At 37.2% G+C, this 14722-nt stretch overlaps 1 protein-coding gene across 1 annotated transcript; it reads right to left on the reverse strand.

Annotated features, from left to right (window-relative positions):
* Positions 1-3312: 3312 nt before the first annotated feature.
* On the reverse strand, positions 3313-6249 carry LOC149833284 (transcription factor bHLH62-like). Its single transcript, XM_090015032.1, has 8 exons — positions 5294-6249; positions 4831-5064; positions 4662-4727; positions 4420-4488; positions 4259-4330; positions 3945-4166; positions 3759-3852; positions 3313-3668 (listed from the first exon to the last, which is right to left on the reverse strand). Exons 1-8 carry the CDS (start codon positions 6197-6199, stop codon positions 3631-3633), a joined length of 1701 nt encoding a protein of 566 aa, XP_089871158.1. The 5' UTR covers positions 6200-6249; the 3' UTR covers positions 3313-3630.
* Between the last annotated feature and the right edge of the window lie 8473 nt (positions 6250-14722).

A 14722-nucleotide genomic window follows, 5' to 3' on the forward strand; every position in this document is an offset into this window, starting at 1 on the left:
GTAGGGTTGCCCAGACCGAGCCAGGTCATCATAGCAAGGATAAAACAGAGAGCTACTTCTCTCTGTCTTGGCCTGAGGAACTGACCGCCTTGATCTGGATCTTTCAAGACCGAGTTGGGTCAGTTGTGCAAGGCAAAGGGCACTTGCTCTTTGTCTTTGCATTTTTCTCAGATTGGGTCAGGCCTGAAGAAAATGAGATAGAGAGTGAGAGATCTTTGTACCGGTTTGTTAGCAGGACCAACTCGGTCTGGGTGACTCTTTGTCTCGGCTTGAGGAACCGACCGTGTCGATCTGGATCTTTTCAGACCGAATCAAGCCAGTTGTGCAAGGAAGAGGGCACTTGCTCTCTATCTTTTTCTTTTTCTCAGACCAAGTCAGGCCTGAAGGAAATGAGACAGAGAGAGTTCTCTGTACTGGTTTGTTAGCAGGACCAACTCAGTCTTGGGATCACCCAGACCAAGTCAGATCATGCGAGAATTGAGATAGTGAGATTTTGGCTCGCTGTCTTGACTAGTTAAGTAGACCGACTCGGTCCGGGTTCACCCAGACCGAGTGTGGTTAAAGGAGCGATCAAGACAAAACTTGGCTTTGTCTTAGTTTTTAGGGTTTTAAGACGAGCCCTTGCCTAGGTGCAATCCAAATCGGGTTAGATGAGTTCACACCTAGACCAACTCAGTTTAGGTGAGTTTTTATACAATTCACAGTTTAAGTATAATATATATATATAAAATTTTAGGTGAATCTAAGAGAGTGATTGTCTTAATTTTCCACCATAAATTGGATCCAATAGGACCAAATCAGACCATATTAATTTTGGATCCTATTAGACCCAATCAAGACTGGGTAAGGTTTGGATCTAATTAACAGATTTGGATCTAGTAGAATCAAACCATAATGGAGTAGGTTTGGATCCAGTTCAGACCCAAACCCAAACTAGATCAGTCTAGTTCCATTTTTATACCAAACCTAGAGCAAACCAGGATTTGTATTGGTCATAACATATTTGGATCCAGTATATGAAATAGAGACTGAATCTCTATCCAGTTTGGGATCCACAGTAGAGTGGATTTGGATATGGATCTAAGTTGAGGAATTCAGAACTAAATTTAGAAAGATTCAGTTTGGATTAAATCTAGACCAGGCTAGTGAGGGGTTAGGTCAGTGAGAAGTTTTGATTTGAAGTATCCAGACCCGTTCGAGGAGTGAAATGACCATTTTTTCCTTGTTCTACTTCGGTAAAACAGGAATAACTCTTCACTCCGAACTCAAAACCAGATGAAGTTTGGTGTGTTGGGTTCAGGACCTAGAGAGGAATCTGACTATCCTGTTTTCATGGTCAAACACAACATAGAAAATGAGTACTAGTAAACCATTTTTGAGAAGGGTAGTTTGATAATTTTATAAAATATAAGAAATGTCTGTTTAGCAATTAAGTGAATCTTTATATACTGAACATATCCTAACAAGTGACTTGACTGCAGGTTAGAAGTTCAGTGCTTGCATTTGAGGTAAGGGATATTATAAATCAATTTGTTAATTGTATCCGTTAATCTGTTTGTTACTTGTATGAGTTAGCATACATGAAATCATATATGTTTGAGAATATAGTTATATCTTGTATTTGATAGAGTTGCATTCTAAATGTGTTTCATGTTACATGAGAAATAAAAATAAATGCATAAGCTGTAATGCCAAAAATGTTTTAATGTATTTATAAGTTCTTATATATTAAAAAGCTATGATATTTTAGACAAAAATACATATAGAGAATGTAGAACTACATGCATGAGAACATAATTGAGTACTTGAGTAAAGTCCTTGAAATTCCTTCTTTCAGTTAGGTTACTGAAAGTTTAAGTCAACTTAGCATGCTAGATTTAACCCCATAAATCTTAGAAGAGTCGACAGATAGAAAGGGCTACCTGATGACCGTTAGAGTGAGAGCCACCATAAGCGTGGGCCACTGGTAATTTATTGATCTAGTATCACTATATTGTCTATATACTTAAATCTTTTTGTGAATATCAGAGCCCTAAAATGAAGTTGAGAAACTTAGATAAGTTAAAGAGAAAATAATGAACTTGAGAAATGAATGAGTTGCTTAATGTATTCTAAGGATTATGTTTCACATAACAATTGAGACTCTAGACAGACCAGGATATAGCATGATCCACGAACCTTGGAGAGCAGGTATAACTCTCTAGTCTAATTAACTCTCCAGCTAGCTACTGACGAGTCTGCTTTCATTGCACTGCCTCGTAACTTTTGTAAAATCACAAAGAGTGGTTCATAATTTAGTCTAATTTCATAGAATTCAAGTATTCTACAGGGGTTTCTATGCCAAAAATAGGCTATTACCAGTATAACTAATTTAGTATAGTAGTTAGCATCAAGTGGATGCTAACTATGAGTTTTGAGAAGATTAATGAGAAAGTTTTAAAAAAAACAAATATGTGTGTTATGTAATGTAAAACTAAACTAAGATTAGAAACTTAGAGCCTACTACAGTTGTAAGTTAAAGTCTTCAGTTGTTTATAAATATTTCTTTAGGAGTTGTAGACTCACCTTTTTTTTCTTTTATAATTACAACTATTGGTTTCAAGTGATTGACTCAATGTCGCCACTGTTCCAACAGGTGTCCTTAGGTGGTTAAATGAAGATGAGACTTTATTTTATGTTTTTATTTTATTAAATGACATGTACGAATGATGTAGCCTGAGAGGGCTATGTGATTATGAAATTATGTTGTAAATTTAGAAAAAGTTTTATGCCATAGTTCTAATGTACTCACTTTGTATTTTTTTCTCTAAAAAGTAATATCTACAAACCCGAACTCAAAAGATCTCGAATCAAGGTGTTACAATATGGTATCATGGCTCAGGAACACAATATATTTCTCTCTCACAAGGATATATATTGGGATGCACACACATTTAAAAAAAGGACACAGAAGTCAAAGACTGCTGCTAAAGAGCTTTTTTATGCTATACTTAGTGCTGCTGGGGGCATCAGATTTCCGTCAGACTTTTGGGGGTTAGACGATACATATATATATATATAGAAAGAGAGAGAGAGAGAGAGAGAGAGAGAGAGAGAGAGAGAGAGAGAGAGAGAGAGAGAGAGAGACAAGGATGTGGACTAAAATAGCCAGCTTAATAAAATAAAAGTGCATTAATTGCAAAGATGGGTTCAGACTAATCATGAAAATGAATCAGGGATTTGCAGCGTGAATCACCACCTCTTCAAAATCCTAATGAATCGACAATTCTGAACAGTAGAACCATCAAGTCTGTCTGATCAAGAAGAAGGAGATGACTACAGACTCAAACATTCTCATTAATTACCAGTTACCATATTACATCTTACACGTGGTGAGAAGTTTTGCACCACAGGACGCAATTAGCTTAGAATTATACAATGGTTATACTTCCAAAAAAAATTAGCAAAAGAATCGGTTGCTAAAAAGAAAAAAACAAAGGTCCTGCTAAAGGATTTCCGGGAAACCTGTGTACGCAACCTAAATTCTCCTATATACAGAGGGCCGCCCTTCCAACCAATTAAAATTAAGTGTTCCTTGGAGCTTCTGAACTGCAGTTCTTCAGACAAGAGGGGGTGCTTCCAATTCATAAATTAGAGCTCAATTTTCATGTGGGTTGTGGGCAATGAGCCTGCATTAGCAAAATTTAAAGCCATGAGCATATAGTACATCGCCACAAAGAAAGCATAGAAATTGATTTCACAGCAAACAACTCTCCTACCATGACAATTTTGTGAGGTGAATGCAGCTTCCTGATTCTGTCCGAAACCCATCTGGACAACACTTTGAAGTTCATCGTCCCAAAACGTCGTGAGCTGGAAATTATACAAATTCTGTTATTGTTCAGGATTCCTGAATCTAATGTTTGTGGAGTTGAAAACTGAATGCAAGAAATTTATAGAATTACCTGTGAGCAAGCATCTCCATATCCATCAGTCAAAGGCAATTGCATGCCAAGACTTCTACACAGAGTTGAGTCTAATGGATTTACAGAGTACTGTGTCTCTGACGCCGAAGTGATGGAACTCTGGAGTGGTCCCTGTTGGGGATGGTTACCATAGGGAAATGCTGAAGCAAATGACTCTAATGGGTACATCATATGTGAAGAAGATCCACGTGACTGAAGCATCTGATATCATAGATTCAAGGCAAATTTAGTAAGACTACTGTACATGATAAAGTTATAAACCAATATACAAAGGTTAAAATGTAAGAACTTACATCCTTTGGAAGGAGGCCATCCATGTTGAAGTCTAGCCTTGGATTCACTGTGGCCAGCTTCATGGAAAGAAACTGAAATATGGAGAGTATACAGAATTAAGCAGTGCTGTAGTTTCAAGTTATCTTGAGGTTCTATTCAATCATGGAGATCAACTACACACCTCAACTTGTCGTTGCAAAGACTGCACGTAGTTTATGATCTCGTCGAGCATAACTGCTTTGCCAATTACCTACAATAACAGTTCACAGATTCAAGACAGAAACATTTAATTTATGATCTCGTCTAGCATAACTTCTTTGCTAATTAGCTACAAGCACAATTCATTGAATCAACAAAAACATCTACCCTCTTGCTAATTCTATGTTTAAATGCATATGGCTAACAAACAGAAGGCAAGATTACCTTATTGCAACCCGGGACAAGATCTTGCAGAAATTTCATGCGATCGCTTATCTTCTCCCTTCTCACCTGTCACAGAGCAGATAATCAGTTTAAGCCTTTGAACAAAGCAGAAAGAGTAATTCGCAGAGCAGCGATGGCCGGAGAGAAAAGTACGGTGCCCAATTCATACCCTTTCTGCAAGGCTGTGACTGTCTGTTGCTTGGCCCCTTCTAGCTCGGACATGGATGTAATCTTGCTTGGGGGGCTCAGTAAGTTTTGGGGTTTCTTTGGATTGCTTTGGATTTCTATCTCCAGGATTTGAACCACCGTTCTGCTCAGCCTTTAGATTTGTTTCATCTTTTTCTTTAGACCCCGATTCTGCACATTTGTTTCTCTTCATTTTTGACTCATCTGCCTCCACGATCTGCAGGCATTATCACAATCAAACCAAATTATGATATGATCCTTGACAAAGGCCCCTCGAATTCGCAAAATCTACATTTTTTCGGGTTGGTTGCCGTGAAACAGAAACTATTACAAGATTCTTGTGCCAATAGCAACAAATTAACAAAAGCAAATCTACATAAAATTGGACACAGCACACAATCGAACAAAACTGAACCAAAACTGAGAAGAAATGGCAGCACAAATACCTTTGCTTCTTTGCAATTTGGCGAGGTGGGTGTTTCTGCTTTCCCCTTCGGAATTGCCTTTCTCTTTCTACTACCAGTCTCGCCCGGAGTTTTCGATCCAAGCTCGCCGATGGCGACCTGATCAGAAACAGTTGATTCATCGCGGCTGCTGCCTAATTCCGCTTCGTCTGAACCAGGCGTGGAAGCCCTCGACAGCCTGCTAAACTTCCGATCCGGACCGCCATTAGCGCCACCAACACAGCCAGAAGCAGACTTCATCTCTGTTTCAGATAAATTGGCTGAGACGGTGACACCCTTCAGAGAGTTGTTGCTGGAGACTCTAGATAGCTTGCCACTGTAAGACATCTCGGGCTCTTGGAAGCCAAACCCACTAAAACCCCTGTTCCCAAAGGAGGAATACTTAGCAGCCCTCTCTACAAAGGCTGGGTCAGCAGAGAAGTGTGTCATGCTATGATGGGTACCCATTGAATTCCCAGAATTGGGCACACTACCATTCATTCTAGAGTGCTCCATGCCCAGATTCAGATTGGGAGGGGAGTTCAAAGGGGTGCTGTAACAAGAAGTATTAGCACTAACACTTCCAGCCATATGATTCCCCATTGTTTGTGATTGTGGGGAGACCTCCCCAGAGTTGCAGATGCTCCCCAACCTCCCAATTAGTTCTTTGATGGCGACGCCGGCGGTGGCCGAGGACGACGGCAAGGAGTCCATTGAGCTCAGAGACGGGTGGTATGGGATGCCCTGATCGATGGGCATCTCCCAATTCACGTTGAGGTAGGAACGAGGCAGGGGTTTGGATGGGGTGGAAGAAGGGATGTCTCTTGGGATATCCATTATGGTGGGTCTGTAGTTCAAAGTAGAAGGGTTGCTGCCGCTACCATTCATGAGGAAGCTATCTTTTTTCATCTCAAATGGGAAGAAATCACGAATTTATGCCCAATGAGAAGGTGCCCACAAAAATTTCAGCCACAGAGAATGAAAACGAAATGCTTTCTCTCTCTACCAATCAAAATGGTCGTAGATAAATACAAAAAACAAGTGCAACCCCAGTTACCCGCTAGCAAAACCCCCCTCACACACCGAGAGAGAGAGAGAGAGAGAAGAGGTTTGTTATAAGGAGAGGAAAGGGAACAGGAGTCGGATGATAAGGAAGAGGGATATATTGACCCTTAATCTCCGTAATCAATGGTGAACCGGCCTTCAACGTCAAACCAGTTGTGTCCCCTCCGCTCTGTTAACCCATCAAAGGAAAAAGAGAAATTTACTCAATCCAACTCCAAAACAGACCATCCACCCCATCTTCACCTTAAAAAAAAAGTCATTTGAGAGAGAGAGAGAGAGAGATGAATATGGCAATTTAAATGGAGAAACAAGCAAAAATACAGGAGAGAGAGAGAGGAATATGGCAATTTAAATCGAGAAAAAAAAACAAATATACAGAAAAATAATTTTTTATTTTATTTTTTTTGGTTAATAATTTATGTGCCTCTGGATTGCTGTGGTGGGCACATGGTGGGAAAAGAGATATAGGGATTAGGTTAAGTTTTTTTTTTTGTTTTTAAAGGTGGGTTTCCATTCTCTTCTTTTATTACAGCCTGCCTTCACCTTTTCTACCGTTATTAAATGAAGGGAAACGGAATAAAATATCATACAATGATTGAAAGAAATAGAAGGGAAGGTAAATGCCAAGCAGCGTGGTGAACAAAAATATTAATCAAAGAGGTGCATCATTTAATTTATTTTAATCGTCATTCCAACCCGCCCCGGAGCTCGAGTCAATCATTGCGCCTAATTTCTTCACCCCCATGGGTGAAAATGTTCACTGATTGGTTGTGTAGTTTGTGCTTCGTGCTCGCACGCACGTGTGCTGTTTGATGCACGCACGAGTGTGATAAGAAAAAGAATCCTTTGTTGTTGTTTGTTATCTGACATGGAACCATCACGGTTCGAAACCTGAGGAAGGTTTTTTTTTTTCTGCAAGGTCAAAGTTTAGTGTACTCGATGGTAAGCTCAGTAACATCAAGGGTTTTGCCTAAAGCTGGTAAACGAGCTTAACGAGCCTAGTTGGCTCATTCTTGTAGCGAGCCAAGCCGAGTTTGAGCTTGTAATGAGCCTGAGTTAAACCAGTCGAGTTCGAGCTGACTTGCTTTTAGAAAAAATACATTGGTTTAGAGCTGAAAGAAATAGGATTACAAAAACATACTTGTAAAATACATGTAAAATATATTTTTTAATACCTAACGAGCTTACGAGCCAAACGTAGCTGAGTACCTGTTATTCATACCCAGCTTACCGAGCCTATTTTATGAGTTTAAACGAGCACTTTACAGGCCGAACATGAATGGCTCAGCTTGTTTCCCAGCCTTAGTTTTGCTCAATGCTGTCATAATCCTTATTGGCCTTGGATCGATTTTCAAAACAATTCAAGGAATCAGCCTATTCCGATCCTGAATTGAATCAGTCAATTTTTAACCAGAAAATGCACGTCACAAAAATATTAAAATAACATTAAAATATAAAAAAATTATTTTAAAAATATAAAAAAGACAAATCAATTTGATTTCTTATCAATTTCTGACCGATACGAAAGGAATCAACCGATTCACAGTGATACTGTTGCCAACCGAAGGCCTATCAATATAAGGTCAGCGATGGGAGGGTTTTCTCTTTGCCTAACCAAAAAAAAAGGGGTCGAGCCTGCTCATGCGACACCTGTTTAAAAGATATTTTCACTTTGGCACTCAAGTTTAACCATCTTATATTGGTAGCATAATACTTTAAAGCCTTTAATCACCAAATTTTCTTCTTCCTGTTATGAAAGCTATTATTTATGGCTCTTAAAGCTGTTATTTATGGCTCTTAATGCATGAGTTTGATTCTCTTTGAAAAAAGAGAGAAGGGTTGCACTCCTATGAAAGCAATAGGAAATTGACTTTATTCAAGGAAACTTTGAGCAAGAGCGCATGCAAATTTGTGAGAGTTGAAGATTTCTCAATTTTCCAACATGGTACAACATACATTGTATATATAAACTGAAATATCTTTACCAACCAAATATGTTTGCTGGTATGAATCGAGATTTTCATAGGTTTTTTGCAATTCTAACCCTGTGCATTCGACATGGTCCATTTACTAGGAATCGACTGTTGGATCATCATAATCGGATCAAGAAATATATTTTTTTATGCTTGAATATTTATGAAAATTGTAAGCTATTGATTTTCAATCCTTAAAAGATTCTTCTTATACATAGTAATTGAATGATTCAAAAAATTGTTTTTATAAAACTAAGCTCGTACGGTGAAATTTTTGAAAAAAAAAACTATAAAAATCTTGGTTCATACCAGCTAACATATTTGGTTGGTAAACATATTTCAGTTACCATATATATATATATATATATGTATATATATATATATATATATATATATATATATATATATATATATAGAGAGAGAGAGAGAGAGAGAGAGAGAGAGAGAGAGAGAGAGAGAGAGAGGCTGCCTACCACAATCTACAGCGAGTTAATTAGGAGGGGGGGGGGTGTTTTCGAGTTTTTCTTTGCCGCAAATCTGACTCCGCAGATGTACTCGACATGATTGATTTGCTAGGAAATGACACTTGAATAGTGTTTTTTGATGAAAAATAAGCTTTTTTATGCCTTGAATATTTATGATATTTATAAATATTTTACACCGTCAATTTTCAAACCTTATAAAAGCTTACATGTGTATCGTAACGATGCAAGAGTTGATTCTTATAAAATCAAGTATATACAATACATCTGTGTGGTCAGATTTGAGAACAACATGAAAAAACTCTTCGAGAGCCCCATAGACTGTGAGAGATATGGATCGGTATAGGCAGCTACCCTCTCTCTTTATACACACGCTCGTGTATAACAATTTAAAAATTCTCAATCCTAAACAAAACATGAATACAATTTCAACTATAAATTTAATCGATGACAAATTAAAAAATACAAGTAAATACAAAATAAATAATGAAAATTGTAAAAAAGAAGAAGTTAGGGACATCGTGAAATTAAGTATTGACTATGTTTGACATAAATTTTATTGAATCTTTGAATTAAGTGTTGTGTGTCCAATGTCATACCCACGATACAAGACACGACAAACCTGCCATGTTAAGTGTGGCATAGGTGATACTTGATGTTGGGATGCCATGCTTAAAAATCATTCATGTACTCTGGTTTTCTTTAAACCATGTGTGTGTGCATGCATGAACACAATCACATGAAAACTACAAACTACAATATCTTCATGTGGTTCGTTTTTTTTTTTTTGGATTTTTAACCGGAAAAAACCACACCCGACATGAAAACCTGATCCCACTGGCTCAGCCTGCCATACCTATGATCATCGTGCCAACAATATAAAACTGATCTGAGACTAGGACCTCTGCGCCTGGGGTGTATGCTACACATTGGCTTGCGCAGAAGGGTGACACCCACGAGAATCCAACCTTGAGTGCCTGTCAAGCAGCCAAGGCTCCGCCCTACTATGCCAACCCCCTCTGGGGCTCATGTGCTTCATTTCTTTATGATAATTTTGAAAGTGCAATAGTTGTGAAAATAGTTAGCTAATCGTCTTGGCAAGAACCCTCTAGTGAAAGCAAATAACACGTCCCAGGACAAGAAGAGCTGACTCATGCAAAAAAAAAAAGAAATCATGTTTTTAATACATGAAACATAATTTTTTTATATATTACACTTAAAATATACTTTTTAAATATTAATCTTAACAGTTCATATTTTACATGTATAAATTTTCATGCATCATTCTCTTTATATATATTATACTTAAAATATGTATCATGTATACGATACATATTTTTTTTATTTATATGAGATAACTTGAGCTGAGCCGAGCTTAGGGGTGGGCATCGGGCCCACCCGGCCCACTAATGGACGGGGCTGGCCCATTGGGAAAACCCTGGCCCGCCCACGGCCCACCCAAGCCTATTATATAATATAAATTATATTATATATAAAATAGAACATATATTATTAATTTGTATAATATATTATATTATATATATTATGTTATATATAATGTATTATATTATATATAACGTATTATATATATAATAACGGACTGGACTGAGCCAGAGGCCAGCCCGGGCCAAATATACTTGCCCAGGCTCGGCCCATGGCGGGCTGGCTTGCTGGCTGCCCGGCACAGTGCCCACCTCTAGCCGAGCTAAACACCCCGTGTTCGATGGTTTAAGCTAAACTAGCTGCTTGTGGCTTGACTATATAAGCCGATCAAGAACAAGTTAGTGACGAGCCAAATCATGAATTCGGTTCATTTACCAGTTAAAAGGGAAAAAGCTTAAAACTGTGGGATTATCAGACAGGGTTGGTGTCCGAGGGGCCCAGAGTACATGTGCAAGGTGCAAGTAGGTTTTCTTGCAATCTACATAGCGTGGTGTCAAGTGTCACCCTCTTAGGTGTTCATTATGGACAAGATTCCTATCTGTATGTCGTGCTAGGACATTAGAAATCCATTCCTGACGCATGAATGCCCAATATAAGAGACATGGTTTCAATATGTCTAATCATATGGATTTAATCAAGCTTGTTTTTCTGGTGACAGTTATCTGTGCAAAACCCAGGGGTAGTGGCGAATCACATAATTCGAGGTATGAAGAAGGGATAGATCCGAATCGTTTTGACATTATATGCCTTTTGCATGAACTGACCACTGAAACCTATATTTCTAAGATATTTTGAGTGAGATTGACTGAGTAAATGAACTTGAAATAATTGGTTTGTTAAAAATTGACCATTGAGTTATATATATATATAATGGGAGTAAGCAAATCGTTCACTGTTACGTCGAACAAAAGTGCAGCACTGATTGCACGTGGCAATTTTTTTTGCCAAAGATGATCCTTTAACAGCTGTGAGTAACCATTAAAAGTTTTGGGACCTTTAGCTGCAGTCACTGGCCGCTGTTAAATGGTTATTTTTGTGCTAAATTAGCACTATTGACGTGCCTGTCTCATCCGACATAACAGTGGACAACTTAGCATCCACTGTTACGCTCACATATATATAGTAGGGTGTTTCCTCAAACACCCAAATTGTCCAATGCTAAATCAGACAAATGTGGACGATCAGCGGCACACATTTTTTTAGGTTCAAAAAATAAAAAAAAAACATAATCGGGTGCACTGGGCGCTCCGACCTCGTTTAACGCCCAGCGCTTCCGATGATACATCATTATATATATATATATATATAGATAGATATAGAGAGAGAGAGAGAGAGAGAGAGAGAGAGAGAGAGAGAGAGAGAGAGAGAGAGAGAGAGGTTAAGGTTTGCTACAATCGTTTGTATGCATCCCATGGATGTGATCTGCATGTTATTTCTATCAGAAACAGGTTTTTGAATCACGGGAATTCAGCCTGTACACAGGTTGTTTTTAGTGATGCAAACATCACAATTATAAAAGCACTATTTTTTCTTAACTATAAAACAAACAATTTTTGGTAGAAAAAAAACATGATTCAAGGATCAATTGCTACTAATTCGCCCATGCTGAACACATCGATGAGGTTAAAACAATTCTTATCGTGAGATTCCACAAAGATTGTCAGTACAATCGACTGCAATATATATATATATATATATATATATATATATATATATATATATATATATATATATATATATATATATATATATATATATATATATATATATATATATATATAACAAATGGGGTGTTTAGGGGTTATTTTATTTTAAAATTTTGGCCATACATATGTGACCTACACACTCGATTTTATAAGGATCAGCTATTGGAGCATTTGATTATGACACATGAATAGGTTTCTAAATGGTTTAAAAGGTTGATGGCCCAAAATCTTGGTAAAATTTTGAGAGCTCCAAATATCATTTTTTTCACAGAAAAAGCATGATTTGAAATCTTCGTAAAATTTTGAAAGCTCCAAATATCATTTTTTTTCACGAAAAAGCATGATTTGGGTGTTGATTCACAGTGAATCGACCATGACAAAAACATCTACAGGGCTGAAATTACAAAAAATGCACCAAAGTCCTGAAAACCCCATTTAGCAAATTTCATTTAATGTCTTTTCATCACTATATATATATATATATATATATATATAGAGAGAGAGAGAGAGAGAGAGAGAGAGAGAGAGAGAGAGAGAGAGAGAGAGAGAGAGAGAGCACCAATCTATCATGACTTTGTGATGTTATTGTATAGTATGTGCAGATCTTGAGCAAAAAACTTTGTGTGAATGTGTATGTTTGAGTGCACACCCAGGGCTCATAAACTAACCGAACAGCTCGTGACTCATCTCGATTCAGTTCGTCATGAACATGTTTGTGATGGACTTATATATATAGCTATTGACCCAATCTACAAGCAGTTCGTTTAGCTTAAACGAGTCAAGCTTGAACATAGGGTGTTCGGCTCGCTCGACTTAGGAGGGCTTGTATAGATAAAAGATACATATTTTTATGCATAATATATATTTTAAATGTAATATATAAAAAGGAGAATGCATAAAATATATATACAAAGAGAAGGGCGCTTAAAAAACATGTACATAAAATATGAACTATGAAGTGTAATATAAAAAATATCTATTTTAACATAAAAAATATATTTTATATATAAATAACATATAATGTTTTTACATGAGTCAACAATGTTCAGCTAGTCTCATTCTCAAACTCGACTTGGCTAAACACGAGCACGAGCTCAATCCACTAGTAAACGAGCTGGGACCGTACATGCCCTGTTAGGCTGGTTCAGCTTGTTTGCCAGCCTTACAACCACCACACCAGCGCATTGGGGTGTCTAATAATATGCAAAGTTCAAGAATATTCGACCTATATGTGGAGATAGTTTCCATTGTTTTCAGTTTTTGGCATAAGGTAAGGCCTCTGCTACCATGGCTTAAACCTTGGTTAAAAGGTTTATATCCTAAAAGCTCCTATTGAAAACCTTGCTGGTTGTTTGCATAAAACGAGTCCCTCTTTGTTAAGAGTTCGGTTCCACTCATTCCCGGTATCATCCCCCATCTTCACCCCCCTCTTAAATATTATTGTGCAAGTTGTTTTTGATCAAATCTAACCTTGGATGAAATATGGTCGATTTAATAAGAATCAACCCTTGGATTGTATTTTTTGATGAAAAATATGATTTTTTAAATAAAAAATCTTATGTTTTGTCCACCATTGATTTTTGAATTGCCAAAAAATCCTGAACACAAGTCTGATTTTGGCCATGTAAATGTCAATTTTCATTAAATGAATGATGTAGATCACATCTATAGAGTCCTATTTGATCAAAACAACTTGCATCAATAAAATCCCAAGGAGCAGTATGAAGATGAGGATAGTAGAACCTATTTGCTTTATTAAAGGGTTTTATGAAGAAACCTTTAATCAAAAATGTTGAGAGCACTTCTAACATCTCCACATGGGTACGTCCTTAGGATGGTCCTTTATTTTGTGGATAAAGAGTGCCTCATAATCTTTTCAGCGCGTCTATGTCTCTGATCCTGAGGGTGGTTTCTCTGTGTAAATATCCTTTTTCTTCCTCCTCTATGTCACTTATCCTTAACTCTCACACAAGTGCAGTCCGAAGTGTGATAGCTTTGATATTCAAAGTCTAATTTCAACATGTAAGTGACATTTCTTATGAAAAATGGCTCCTTTGATGTCGATCCCGATCCATGATCCCTAGTCATCTCTATGGGGTCTCTTTGTTACAAATTGTTTTAATAAAATTAACCTCATAGATGTCATCTACATGGTTCTTTTAGTGAACATCTTTGAATTGCCAGAATCCGACATGTGTTTTAACATTTTTTAATCAATGAATGTAGAACACCAAAATGTGATGATTCAAAGAGTTAATGTCTTTTTGTCAAGAAGACTTGATTGAAGGGCTTATTCCTATCAAATCAACTATCCTGAATAATTTTGGGGAATCAGATTTGATGAAAACAACATGCAACAATGAGATCCCAGTGGTGGTATGACAATAGAGTTTGATTGGATCGTGCCCTTGATGTTCATTTAGGGCATGTTTGATGGTTTGTCCAGGATTGGAAGAAATGAAACAAAAAGGAATAGAACAGTCGTTTTGTTCATTATGTAATAGTTGTACCAAGTCCAACGTTTGTTTGGAGCCTACTCGAATGCTTAGTTCCAATTGTTTATTGTTTGATGATGATGTGCGGACAACTTGGACAATCATGGATAATGGGTAAGATTACTTCGTTTTGGACCATATGACCCGATCGCCCAACCATATGAGTGTTTTAACATGTTTATTATTTGGATTTTAACTTAGGATATAGATATCAGATTGAATCTAAAAACTAAAAATTGTTTATAATTTGGGTAATTTAAAAAATATA

Source organism: Nuphar pumila, chromosome 7 (genome assembly GCF_984573655.1).
Source record: "Nuphar pumila chromosome 7, dmNupPumi1.hap1.1, whole genome shotgun sequence".
Lineage (NCBI taxonomy): Eukaryota > Viridiplantae > Streptophyta > Magnoliopsida > Nymphaeales > Nymphaeaceae > Nuphar > Nuphar pumila.

Bases quoted from the DNA above. Each gene is read 5' to 3' on its own strand.
- LOC149833284 (XM_090015032.1), bottom strand. From the start codon at position 6,199: ATGAAAAAAGATAGCTTCCTCATGAATGGTAGCGGCAGCAACCCTTCT. The intron at 4,728-4,830 runs GTATGAATTGGG...GCTCTGTGACAG, and splicing joins GTCACAGCCTTGCAGAAAGG to GTGAGAAGGGAGAAGATAAG. The intron at 4,331-4,419 runs GTGTGTAGTTGA...TCCATATTTCAG, and splicing joins CTTTGCAACGACAAGTTGAG to TTTCTTTCCATGAAGCTGGC.